Genomic DNA, 13679 nt, shown 5'->3' with positions numbered 1-13679 from the left:
ACTCAAATATATTGTTCTAAAATGAAACATCATATCTAATTTAGGGATAAACTGAAGTTTAATGATTAGGATTCAAATTTGGCTTGGAGGTATAATTGCACACAGGATATCATCTGTGGTATAAGAAGCTGAAGCTCAATGAAACATCCTGAACATGATACAAACAGAATGTTTTCTCACAGATTTTTATGCGTTTTCACCCTACTAGATAAATCCAAAATATAAGTAATGGAAACAACAATTCACTGAGTCTGTTTCTGGGTGAATAGTTACCTCTCTGGCTTCATACGTATCTGGGGCGGTGATTCTGTAAGGCGTATCTGGGATTTCGTAATACGGTTGGTCTTTGTGGATGTCCTGCAACACAAAACAAACACAACTTCTATTAAGTATCAGGATGAAGGGAGAGAAGAATCACAGGTGCTTGGTTTGATCACTCACTGCACTGAGGGAGAGGGACAGAGTCTGCAGGATGTCCAACATGGTCTTCAGCACCCGGCCGCTCCACAACAAGTGAGGGAAACTGAGGAGGAAAGAAACAGATGATCACACATTTTAAAAAAGAACATGTTTAAAAGTCAGTGCTGAAATCGTGTGATGATGCAAATCTCACGTTTCAGCCAGGCCAGATAAATATTTATCAGCCACTCTGCGGATCCTCTTGTGGATGTGGTTGAAGTTGACCAAAAGGAACTGAGCATGTCGCTCCAGCTCCTCCTCGTGGGCTTTGGTTTTTGGCTGGAAATAGAAAAACATTTTCATCAAACTTAGGTCAAAATAACTTTCATTAAAGCATAAACACTTGATTGTTTTCTCTAAGTAAACAAAGATTTTTTTTTCTCTAAGATCAGCTTCAACTTTTTAAAGAGAGGAATCATGGATACAAATTTAAAGGCTGATTGGACGACTAATTTCAGAAACGTTTCCTTGTAAAGTCTCAAAAGACTATTTTAAATAGAATGAAACATAAACACTTGCTTGGATTTTGAAATATTAATTTAGACTAGAGCTGTATTAAATAAAGCTAAATTAGATCTATACACACCTGGGACTTTAAGTGAATAAAAAAGAAGTGCTCTTACTTTTTCAGCCATCATTTGCAGGAAGACCTCAAACACCTTGTCACTAACAGCGATCACACACTGCATCATACCTGGGGAGGAATGACACGTTAATGTCTATGAATAGAATATTAAAGTGAGTGTTTAAAGAACTTTTCTTTACTAACCAGATTTATCTTTTTGAATCGCTCTGTCCTCAAAGTATCTGAACATAACCTGGAAACGATCAGAGTCGAGCGCTCGCAGCATCCTGACAGAAAACAAAACAGATAAAAGACCATGAACACCACAGGCATCATGTAACTAACAGAAGCCAGTTTACGGTATGTTGTGTAGAGAGGTTTTCACACCTCATGTACTCCAGTCTGTAAACAGACAGCAGGTACGTGGACATGGCAAAGTCCAGTTTGTTGATGAGAGCAGCCACTTCAGGAGGAGGGTCCAGCAGGTTGATGATTGTGCTTCTCAGATCGTTCAGCTCAGCCTGAAACACAACAACAAACCTTTAACTGGTGTTTGTACAGAGGTTAGTGAGGACGTATCCACTGTGAGTGTGAGCTTAAATACCGGGGTGACGGTGTCGTTCTTCAGTGCAGAGTTGTACTGCAGCTCAGAGCGTAAAGGCTCCCCGCTGGGAAACGTGAGCAGCGGTGATTTGGTCGCAATCTCACACACTCCCTCATACCATTCCTCTGGCCACAGACCTGAAGATTTTTAACAAGAAAGAAGCAGTGCTCAGGTTTAATAGATCACTTTTTGCTTTGTATTAAGCGGCTACTTTGATTCCTTTTTAAAACCTGATTCAAAAAAATATCTGTGCCCTAACAAGCTGCAACGCACAAAGAACAAAAGAGGAAAGATGAACAGAACAGAGTCTACCTGAGCCCTCCACTGCAAACCCCATGACAACAGAGTAGAGCCAGAAGTCCCTGAAGAGTTTCTGCAGACGTGGCTTTGCTTCCTTAATTGGAGGCAACCTTTTTGTTAACTAAAAGCAGAACAGAGAGCAGAGCCTGGAGTCATTAAGGAGCAGTTCACGAAGCACATTAAATGATTCACATCGATAAGTGTTTGCTCTCTGGTGAAGCAAACCACAATTTACTTGAGCAAGTTTTACACTTACATAAAATAAAGTATTAGAATAGTGAAAATATAAGACAGATTTACCACTGCAATAACCGGGATGAGGACACCAAGGTTTCCAGCACTGCTTGAAGCCTGCAGAGAATCAGGAGGAGAGATAATCTGAGTTTAATAAAATGTTATCATTTAATCCTTCTTTAAGCGCTGCCATCACTCTTAATGTTTACTAACAACTACACACTCTCTAGGGCAGAGCAGTAAGCTGCATGGTCCTTATTTTAGGGTATATGCTGAAATCTGGAGGTCAATTTCAATACTTTTTCAAGACTTTTTTAAAAACCTTTCAAAAAGTTTTAAGACCACACACCCACACACACGTGTGCATACTTATTTCCTCTCTAATTCCTACCTCCCTTTATCATTATTTATCTGAATCTATATCTCTCCCTTTTTTCTCCTTATCCTAGAATAGAGTTGAGTTATATCGGTCTTGCTGGGTTCTTTAAGTAATTTATTTTTTTCATTTTTTTATTTTTTATTTTTATCTATTTTTACTTACTTATTTATTTTTGGATATCTTTTGTCTTTTATTTCTTTTTTGTGCTTATAAAAGTTGTAAACATATAGTTACAGCTGTAAACAAAAAAATGATGAAATGTTATTGTATGCATTGTTGAATTGAAACAAAAAATAAGTTAAAAAAAAAAAAAGTTTTAAGACCTCATCGCAACTTTAAGCTGTTGTTAGCAACCCATCTTTAACAGTTGTGGTTTGCATTTTAACAGAAATGAGGTAAGCTGAGAAGAAATAAAGCTTGATTAAATGAAACTAAGGGCTGGTTTATTGACACTCCCATTCCCATAACAAGTTACAGCAGTTATTCAAGGAAAACTTGCTGAAAAAACTTATTTCATCATTTTTTAAATTTAGGACATGTGCCTAAGCTTGTGTGATTGGCTTTACATCAGCCTGTCATTGATGACATGTAAGCAGGCGGCCATGAGGCAATCTAGATGGACTTGATGCTTCATTGTCTGAAATCTTGCCGAGCTCCTATAGCTTATAACTTTACTGGCTAATTGTTTAACAGCCAAATCAGAGGACAATCGCAAGGAGGAAAAAAATACTCATACTTTTGGAGTCAAAGCTTGAATACCAATAAAATTTAAAACCTCATCATAAGACTTTTTAATACTTATTAAGTCCCCACGGACACCCTACCATTTTTAAGAATCAAGATGACATAGACACAAAAGACTCAGAGTACAGAAAGAGACATAAGATAGGTAAGAGAAACTGAGCCAGGGGTGAGTTCAAATGGCTTTTTGGGTTGAATTCATGTGCAGTAACTCAGTGCAATATTTTTGGTCCATCACTCAACTCCAAAAGTTTTGGTGCATAAAAACAGAACACTCTCTGGACTTCACTTGTGAGGCAGACACAAGGAAAGCTTTAAGAGGAGGAATTCGAGGACTTTGTTGATCGAGCTGGAATATAAAATTAATAAGATCTGCAACGTATAGAGGAGCAAAGCCAAGTAGAGCTTTAAAATGAAGTGAAAGAAATTTAAAATCAATTTTAAACCAGAATAAGTACACAGCAGTTTGTTTGACCTTTTCTTCTCCTCAAAAAAAAACAAAAAAACATTGGCATTTTGGGAAAAAAAAGAAATCCAGAAAAAAAATAACAAAAGCTGACATTAACTGAACGTTTTGAACATCTTATAAAATCCACCTGCTGTGAACCCTCTGTCCTCACACAGCCTTCGGACTACACCCAAGACAAAGCCTTTGTCTTATAATAAAGTGTGCCTAAAAAAAGCTGCGGATTAATCCCTCTGTCTCCTCTTCGTCTCTAACACTCTCTCAGGTAAAGGATTAAGGTGTGTGTGTCGTACCTTCAGAGCCGGGCCTTTGTCTGAAGCCCTCTCGCTGGCTCTCTTCCCCTCCAGGCCCAGCTGAACAAAGAGCTCCAGCAGGTTGACCAGCAGCTCGTCCACCATCTGCTCCGCCTGAAGGTTGGCTGCGATATTTCCCAGAGCGTTGATCACAGCCAAGGAACAGTGTCTGTGTGTGGAAGTGAGAGCGTTTATTCACAAACTGAAAACAACACACAAGCAGAAACATATTCTTCTCCTTTATGCTGCCTGTGCTCGGTCACCTGTATCCGTGGTCCTTGTAGTCTTTGGTGGAGTAGACCATGGAGCTGGCTTTGACGCTGATCTGCTGGAACAGGTTCCACACCTCCTGGTAGATGTATTGCTGAGGAGGAAGAAAGGGAAAGTTTGAAACCCTGAAATAACACCAGACACGTTTCTTTAAGTGAAATTTTTCTCACATTTCCTGTGATGACCATGCAGCCGAGCTGGTCTATGATGAGAACGTCGAGCTGCGACGGAGGCTGACAGAACTTCTGCTGCAGGATCTGGAGGATGGGCTCCATCACTCTGGGGGTGTCTCGTAGGGCCACAGCAATGTGACCCAGGGCTCTGATAGTGTGGTCTGGGATCAGGTGAGCATCTCTGAGGATGGAGAAGAAAAAACATCAAATAAATACACAAAGATTTTCATCCTTAAAGGATCACGATGAACTCTGCGTACTTATCGTTCTCCTGATAGATGTAGAGACGGTTGGACAGACTGGCAAGAAAAGCTTCTACTATGACGTTATCCATCGTGAGCCCAGCTTTCAGGCACCTGAAGACAGAGGGAGAAGTAAAAGGACATGTCAGGAAACTAGGAGGGAAGAGAGCAAGAGGAAAAGGATGAAGAAGTCAGTTTTTTTTATTCGTCCAAAACTTACACACATCAAACAATAAATTCGAAAGAGGTTTGATTGTTTGCGGGATTTTTTTGCATCCGCCCAGCTCATTTCCTGGGTAGTTTGACTATTCAGAGACGCCGTAGGTTACTTGCAACATCTCATTGTCACATTTTCTGACATATTTTCTCTACACATTTGGGTGATGTTTAGATGATTATTGAAGACTTGTGTATGTGTGTGTTTGTGTCCCTGTGCGTGTGCACGTCGCTCATACTGACAGCCACTGCTCAGGATCAATTGCTTGAACACTGCTTGATGATTCCATTTTACTCAAACTGCGAATTTTCGCAAATAATACAAAATAAATGCATCGGAGACAGTGTGCAAGGTGTCTGTGCGAGACGTTTTTTTTGGATTACAGATCTAAAAACCGCACCAAAAAAAAAACAGACTCAGTGTGCAAAGACTTTAACAGTGACGAAGCTGTATCAGGATATTCACCACAGACGGCTTCAGACTAACCAGGATTCAACCAAGGTCACCTGACACCAGAGCTTCATTTCAGAGATTATCACAAGTATTCTGATACTTACTCACTCTATTCAGTATTCATTCTTCATTTACTGTACTTTCTATTTCTGCTCAGGGAGACCAAATTTGGTTGGGTTGCAGAATCAAGGAACTGTATCAGGCTCAAAGAGGAATGTGATATATTGCAAAATTTTATACAGCTAACCACAAAAATAGAGATGTATATATATGTATATATATATATATATATATATATATGTGTGTGTGTATATATATATTTATATATATATATATATATATATATATATATATATATATATATATATATATATATATATATATATATATATGTATATATGTATATATATATGTATATATATATATATGTATATATGTATATATATATATATATATATATATGTGTGTGTGTGTGTGTGTATATATATATATATATATATATATATATATATATATATATATATATATATATATATATATATATATATTTATATATATATATATATATATATATATATATATATATATATACACACACACACATATATATATATATATATATATATATATATATGTATATATGTATATATATATATATATATATATATATATATATATATATATATATATATATATATATATATATATATATATATATATATATATATATAAGGAAAACACTGATGTCTATGGCATGCTGACTTGCCCTGTACAACAAAAACCCTCATTATCATGTTCAGAAATGAAATGATCCTCCTTCATACAGATGATGGTTAAGATGAACGTGGACGTATGTCTGTGTGGGGGAACTAACCTGCAGATGTTGTCTATGGAGATATCCCGCAGCTGTTCGTACATGGACGGCTGGCTCTTCTTGCTAGAATGTGTGCTCAGGGTGGACTGGGAGTGTTCATTGGTCACGTGGATCTTTATCTCACCGCCTCCTTCAGAAACAGAATTCAGTCAGAGATGTGGAACGGTGATTAAGCTCTTTCTGAACTATGAGGATGAGCTGTGCTGATGTTACCTGGAGTGTACTGGCTGTGGTATTTATACAGCTTCACCAGAACAGGAGACGGCACCACCAAGAAGTCTCTGAGCGACATGGTGACAGAGTGAGCCACCACGGGGAAGCGCTCACACAGACGACCCAGACCCTAAAACACAAAAAACACTGAACAACTACAGCTCTGCAACTTCCTTGGTTACAGACCTGTGCATCTGCTTCTACGAGGTAAACAAAGAGTTTCTTCCTCTTTTGTGTTTGTGGTTCCTAAAATGAGAGAATGATTAGAAAAAGGGGGAAACATTAAAGTGATACCTGCAGGCAGCAGATGAGGAGCGGCATGTGTGCGATGATGACTTTGCTTGACGTCTTGGACTGCAGCTTCTCTGACAGTTTGGTGCAGAGGTTCTCAGCTCCTGGTGAAAAATCAGAGAAGAAAACATTTGTAGAGAAACTTCTTACACATCCGTCCTTCTCTGCTCTTGTGAACTGATCTCTCACCCTGCTCTTCAGTCACGGCCCACACCATGAGGTCCACACAGGCAGCGTTGGCCTGGCAGCGCAGCTTGAGCGGGCTCAGTTCACTCTGCAGGTACTCCACATCGTGCAGGATCCTCTGCAGCTCTGACTGACTGCTGCTGAACTGCTCCAGCACAAAGTCATGAACCTCCTTCACATAGTCTGTCTGTAGGTCTGAGGAAAGAAGAAACAGCTTTATGATTGCTCCTGTTACATAAAGTCACGGCTTTAAAGAGCTGCATCTTTACCTTTGAGATTGTACAGCGCATCTCTGAGCATCTTGAATATAGCAACATACAGAGGATCACTGAAGGTTTTGTAGTAGAGGTGAAGACCAGGATTCAGCTGCGAAGATGTAGAAATAAATCAATAAAACAGTCAAACACAGGGTCAGCAGATGTCTTTGATGATTTCAGACTCGTACCTCCAAGAGTTCTGCCAAAGAATCATCCAGGGATTTTAGAAACGGCTCAGAGACAAACTGTTCGACCTGTTACAGAAGAAAAACTTGGTTTAAATCCTCTTCCTTTCTGTTAATGCTGCATGTGTTTGTTAAACAATGTACATCACTGAATCTGTCTTGGTGCTGACCATGTGGAGGAGCTGTCTGAGGGTATCCAGAGGGACCTGAAACTCTCCTGTGCTGCTTCCAGTGAACAGAGGGGAGACAGAGAAGCTGGAGCTGATAGTGGAGAAGTAATAATCTGGGTCCACTGCACTGCCATCAGGGAGGTAGGATCCTGAGGAGGAGAGAGATAAGAAGAATGAAACTGACTGGCTTGTAACAGTGGCAGGTTATATTTTTGAAGCAATCCAGGCATCATTTTTGTCTTTTGCAGGAGACATTTTTCTGGACTTGTCAGGTGAATGTGGCTCATATTAAGTCTTATAAGATGTTTTAATTAAAAATTAGGGATGCACGATATTATCGGCACAGTATCGTCGGCAGATATGAAAATTTCTGCCGATAGGTACAGCTGATAAGGTGCTATTCAGATAGGATTATTATTATTTTCCATCTGTAAAATAAGCTCCTTAAATAAAATGTAGCACTTCATTTATTTGCACTGCAGAGCTCTGTGTCTGTCACCAGGTTGTTACAGTAGCTCTAAAATAATCAAATGCAACTTGGTTATGTTTAAAAATGCATTGTACATTTAAAGTTCATGTGATCTAAAGAAATTATTTTTCTGTATTTCAATACTGAATGTCTTGAGTTTGAAAAAATAATACATTTCTTATTTATGGTAAAATCAAATGTTTTTTGTCTTGTTTTATGTGTGTTTCTTAAACAAATAAGACCGTCACAATTAGAGTAACATATACATTTCAGTACAGGATAGACTTAGCTTTCTTTACAGTGAAAAAAACAAACAAACTTGTGATTATCGGTATCGGTATCGGCCAAAAGGGGTTTCGATATATCGGCATATCGGTAAAAATCCAATATCGTGCATCCCTATTAAAAATAAGACACAAACACTTGATTAGATTGTAGTTTCTGGAGAGTCAACAGGACTAGACCAGATGTGAAATTTAAAATAATACTACAATTTATCAGTCTATTGCCATGAGCCCAGCAGGTTTATGTGACTCACCCTCAAAGTACTGAGCAGTAGGATCAGCAGGTGAGCTGGGGGTCAGACAGGCTCTCTCTGGACTGGCCTGTAAACAAACAACATCAGACGTGTAACACCTGTAGAGCTTTCATAAAGGTGATAAACTTTAGCCAGGTAATCTGTACCTGCTGTGACACACTGGACAGAGAGGAGCCTTTGCGTCTCAGGGTGTCTCCCTGACAAACTGTGAGCAGCGAGCTCGGCAGGATGGAGCGGAAGTCGTTGAAGGAGCGTCGGTGCACTGAGTCGACCTCTTCGGTTGAAGGCAGCACAGGCGCAGCTGGTCGAGGGAACAGCTTGGACAGTAACGGCTCGTCTGTGTTGCTGTATCGACCAAATGCTCGAGCAACACCGAGCAGGGTGGGCACAGTGTACCTGCACAGGTATTCTAGAGAAGGGAAAAGGTCAAAGAGGAAGTAGAAATAAAATGTTGTTATAGCAAACAATGAAGTAACTTAGCATCAAAGTATAGTAAAGTAAAGTTCCTGTGCTGAGCTGTATTATGTTGTGTTGGCACCTTTATCATGAGCCTCTGGACTCTTGCAGATGTCCTGCAGCACCTGCATGAGGTCCATGACTGCCTCCAGGATCTGAGGAAGAAGTTACAGCATCACATACTCAACATGATTATGATTTAAGGTTTTGATCATTTTAGATTACCACTCACATTCATTCACATATTTATGTTTATCACTGTTACTGGTCCAAGGTTCCTTCTGTCTGTAAAACATTGTTCTAATAAGTGATGAAAAACAACATTTAGGGTTGTTCTGTGTGAGCGCCGGTTGTAAAGTTCAGCTGAGACTAACATGAAGCTACAAGAAGCCTGAGTTAAAATTCATTGGATTATGTTGGCACACGGTCTCTTTGTGTTTCCTCAGACAGCGTGTCTGAGCCGCAGCAGTGAGAAACCAACTCTAAGGCACAAAAAACAGATTTCATATTCTAGTCCTGTGGTAGCCTGGTGGTTGTGGAGCATAATTGGAATCAAATGCCATTTTAGGATCTTTGCATGCTTTCCCAAACCTCCTTCTCTGAAACTTTGTTGATGAAAAGACTCTGCACAGCAGGTACAAGACAAAAGAGAAGTAATTCCAACAAACTAAAACACACAACTGAGCTGCGACAGTTAAATAAAAAGCATTTTATGTGTTATTATTTTCCAAGTAGGACTCCCAGAATTAGTACACATAATGCAGCATCCCTGCACGCTCTGCTTATAAACCCTAAGCACGTATCATTGGGCAGATTGGCATGCTTGGTAGTTGCTACATGCAAACAATACAATAAGAATGTCAAAGTAGAAAGGCATTCATGGTCTCTAGGGACATGTGGAAATATCTGCACCCTTGGGATCAGTATTGATTAATACTTGGGTGATGAGATCATAGACTGTATAAAACATGGACATAGTCTCGCCGACGTCACCTGTCTGTTTCTGAAACGGAAAATGAAGCACATCGGCTATAGCGGCCATACTGGTAGTGGCAAGGGCTTCGCCTACAGCCATAGGGCGCCAGCCGTCACGTGACCCTCAGCTGTGCCTCTGATTGGGGGAGCTCGCGATCTTGATATCCTCTGAACGGCCGCGTTTGAAAAAAATTCACCCCCCGTACAGTGGGTGCCGGTTGTAAAATTAGCGACTCAGACAGGAGACGTTTTTTGAACCAGGCTGTAAAAAGGTTAATTTCTGCTTTGAAAACTGCTTTTTTTGGCTTGGTGTGTATGTGACTTCCGCTACTTCCGGAGCCAGCCTTAAGCGAACACTCGAGAAACAGCAGATTTAGCACTTCCGCATTGTCTCATATTCTCAGACCAGATGTTGCCGCTTGGATGAGATTGATACTTAAGTTTCAGTTTCTCTTCTCTACGTGTACTCCTCTCTATCGCTCATGCAATCATAGATAGATAGATGGACCTTCATCTCTTCTGCAATAAAAACAGAAAATTGCTTTTAACACGCCCCCAAGTACCAATTTAAACACAATACGGTTTGAAAATGGAAATGTATTAATTTTCATTTTATGTTATTTTGTTTGTGTGTGAGAGGAAGTGTGTTTTTAAGACCACGTGTGTGATGTGGCTCTTGGTAGTACCACAGTAATTTCTGTGGCTCTTGGTCTCTGACTGGTTGGCCACTCCTGTTGTAATATTTCAAGTGCAGAGTCTTTGATTGTTGTGTTTAAATTAGAAGACAGTTTTGTCAGTGTGTTTTTTACAGTGCGATAATGAGCTTAAACATTAAATATTAGTTGAATGTCAATCAGTTATTAATGGTAAAGGAAATGTGCTTTTTGAAGAGCTCATTTTGGCTTGATGAGGAATACAGAGACTGCACCAGTCAGAACTCTCCCAGCTGTCATTGGATGCAACACCCTGTACATGTCGCCAGCTTATCATAGAAACAACCATACACACACACACACACACTCACACCTACGGGTGTTCTACAGTGACTAATCAACCCGATGAGCATGTTTCTGGACTGTGGGAGGAAGCTGGAGAGAACATGGAAGAAAACACAAACTCAAGACGCAGAATCAAACCAGGAACCTTCTTCCTATGGGAACCTTCTGGGACAACAACCCTGACCACTGCACCCGGCTGATCCTGAGCTGATTTAATCGCTGCTAAGGGCTGCTACAGTTTGATTTTTGATCAATAGTTTTAATTTCAACTCAAAAGTACCAACAAATTGACACATCTTTTTAAATGTGAGGAGTGCATTGGCAGCAAATGCTAAAAATCAAAGTTCTTTGGCACTGGAACATTAATCCCTCATGAAGCTACCGTTAGTGGTGACACCTACAACACACCCTTACCCATTCACACACAAACACACCCTTAAACACACCTGTGGTCGCAGGGATTCATCACGCTGAGCAACATCTGACAGAAGTGTTACCAGAGAGAAGCTGAAGTTCTCAGCAACAGGGAGGGTCTCTGCAACAGAGGAAGGCAATCACATGTTAAAAACCAGAAGCCTAACACTAACTGCTAACAGAATGTCAGTTGTGCATACGGGGAAGATAAAAGAGAGTGTCTTTACCTCTTCCTTTGCGTTCTGAGCTTTCTTCAATCCACTGGACTTTAGGAAGGCCTTTGAGCAGCCCAAGAAGGTACGGGACGATGGTGTCTTTGTGCTGCAAGACAAGTGATCCAAAGCATATTATAAACCAATGTAGACTTAATGTTACCTCAAATATAGATTCACTATTCACCTGCAGCTCTGACTCCACCAGAAAGATGCCGAGTGCAATGACAGCGTCTCTCCTCCTCTCATCCAGCTGAAAAACTCCTCTGAAGTCCACGGGGCACATGCATTGTAGTTTCTGTACCTATGGGAGGACGACACGTGACTGAGATCTGCAGCTGGCTTAATGAAAAGAAGAGCTGGAAGCTACTGGATGGTATCATCTATAAAAAGCTCTGACTCCACCTGCTCTCAGGGCTCACATACATCAGTCCTGTCTCCCTTCATTAGTGATAATGATTTTTTGGCCTCTATGTGAGTTGGGAATCGAGCCAAAGCTGCCTCTGGCATTAACGTGAGTCAGGATAAAGAGCCAGACTCAAACTCTGACTGCAAACACAGGGAGGGGGATCACTAGTTCCTATACGTTTGATCTGAAGAGGATGTAAATATTGAGGATCTTCTATGAGGAAGTTTTACTCTGCTGACTTCTGCTAAAATATTTTAATGCTGGATTTCAAAGGGCAAACTGACCCCGTTACATCAGTCAGTATCAAACAGTTATTAAAAATAAAACAAGGATTTGGGTTTTTATCTGAAAGTGTGCCAGAGTTCACCCTGCTGTGCTTGGACACCAGCTAATCCTCTTAAGTTGACAGAAAAATGTGGTCATGGAAAATATGAAATGAAAAAAAACCTTCTTAAGACCAAAGCCTCTCCTGACACGAGCTTAAAGGTTAAACTACAGACAACGAGGTGGGTGTGCAGAAGAAAAGCCCCTGTGTTTGACGTTTCCCAACAAGGAGAGCAGAAAATTCACCATGGATAGGAATCAGGAGATGGTTCAGTGTAAAACAGACCCAGCTCATCTGGTCCACATCCCCACATCTGTGTTCAATACTCGATTCTGATTGGCCAATATTCCATGGCAACTTTATGTTATTTCTCAATGCAAGATGTCAGCTGTGCACCGCAAAAACTGAAATCTTAGCAAATCTTTGTGTTTTATTTTAGTAAAAATGCCTACTTAGGATTACTCTGAGCCACATTCACCTGACAAGTTCAGAAAAATGTCTGATTTCAAGATATTAGAAGACAAAACTGACACCGGAATTAACTGTATTGCTGTTAAATCAACACGTCATTTTTATTTCAAAAAAAAATATATATGCCATTTTTTTCCCAAAATTTTGAAGCTGTTGCATGGAGTAAAAGCTGAACAGGAGACGGTATAGGACATGGCAGACCTGAATGAGCATGTAAATTAAAAGATTATGCTATAAATTGTGAGTTATCAATATAACGTTCCGTTGAAATCAGCTACCGTCAAAACATTTAAAAAAAACTTAACACACACACACATACAGTGGACCTGGGTCTTCAAAAGCCTCAGGGCAGCTTGATGTTTAGCCTGGTTCATGATCCTGCTCAGAGTTCAAACTGTTCTCATTGACTGCTGAGAGCAGACGCATCATCGGCTAAACTGTCACTGGAAAATGCTGCAGTCACATCAACGTTACACTGACCCAATCAATATCAGTGAGCAGTGAGCTGTGTAAAGCAAAGTGCTGTACATCAATCAATCGATCTTCATTCATATGGCACCAAACAACGACAAATGTCACTTATTTGAAACTAGCATGAGCTCTTCCCCTGGATGTTTCTAATCATTTCTATATATCCTCCAGTCATTGCTTCACTGATGACATTTTGTTCTCTGTTAATGCCAACAGCTACAGAAACTTAGTGTGCTTAGAAAACTGCCTGGCTGCTGTTAGGAACTGCGTGTCTCATTATTTTTTCAACTTGGCTTTGAGCAGTCTTCAGAGGTTTGGTTCTGCATCCATGTGTTTCAAACCTGTCCCATGAAACTTTTGGCATTTTGT

At 40.1% G+C, this 13679-nt stretch overlaps 1 protein-coding gene across 2 annotated transcripts in view; it reads right to left on the bottom strand.

Annotated features, from left to right (window-relative positions):
- The window catches only part of pi4kaa (phosphatidylinositol 4-kinase, catalytic, alpha a), a 32147-nt gene that overhangs the window by 17173 nt on the left and 1295 nt on the right, over positions 1-13679 (bottom strand). For both annotated transcript variants that reach the window (XM_074690013.1, XM_074690012.1), the window contains exons 2-27: positions 11822-11938; positions 11650-11743; positions 11455-11543; positions 9118-9190; positions 8726-8988; positions 8580-8646; positions 7573-7721; positions 7406-7471; positions 7230-7326; positions 6964-7155; positions 6778-6878; positions 6484-6613; positions 6271-6400; positions 4745-4840; positions 4482-4665; positions 4305-4405; positions 4042-4210; positions 2229-2279; positions 1941-2049; positions 1629-1765; positions 1412-1545; positions 1229-1311; positions 1083-1153; positions 614-738; positions 442-523; positions 274-357 (exon numbers count right to left, since the gene is read on the bottom strand). In XM_074690013.1, the coding sequence (XP_074546114.1) occupies positions 274-357; positions 442-523; positions 614-738; positions 1083-1153; positions 1229-1311; positions 1412-1545; positions 1629-1765; positions 1941-2049; positions 2229-2279; positions 4042-4210; positions 4305-4405; positions 4482-4665; positions 4745-4840; positions 6271-6400; positions 6484-6613; positions 6778-6878; positions 6964-7155; positions 7230-7326; positions 7406-7471; positions 7573-7721; positions 8580-8646; positions 8726-8988; positions 9118-9190; positions 11455-11543; positions 11650-11743; positions 11822-11938 (2994 nt within the window). The remainder of the gene's footprint in view (positions 1-273; positions 358-441; positions 524-613; positions 739-1082; positions 1154-1228; positions 1312-1411; positions 1546-1628; positions 1766-1940; positions 2050-2228; positions 2280-4041; positions 4211-4304; positions 4406-4481; positions 4666-4744; positions 4841-6270; positions 6401-6483; positions 6614-6777; positions 6879-6963; positions 7156-7229; positions 7327-7405; positions 7472-7572; positions 7722-8579; positions 8647-8725; positions 8989-9117; positions 9191-11454; positions 11544-11649; positions 11744-11821; positions 11939-13679) is intronic.

This window comes from Halichoeres trimaculatus, unplaced genomic scaffold, assembly GCF_033239565.1.
Source record: "Halichoeres trimaculatus isolate MK-OKI-2021-1 unplaced genomic scaffold, fHalTri1.1 fHalTri1_scaffold_16, whole genome shotgun sequence".
In the NCBI taxonomy this organism is placed as follows: domain Eukaryota; kingdom Metazoa; phylum Chordata; class Actinopteri; order Labriformes; family Labridae; genus Halichoeres; species Halichoeres trimaculatus.
The sequence above is the reverse complement of the archived record's forward strand: the minus strand, read 5'-3'. Positions and strand labels throughout refer to the sequence as shown.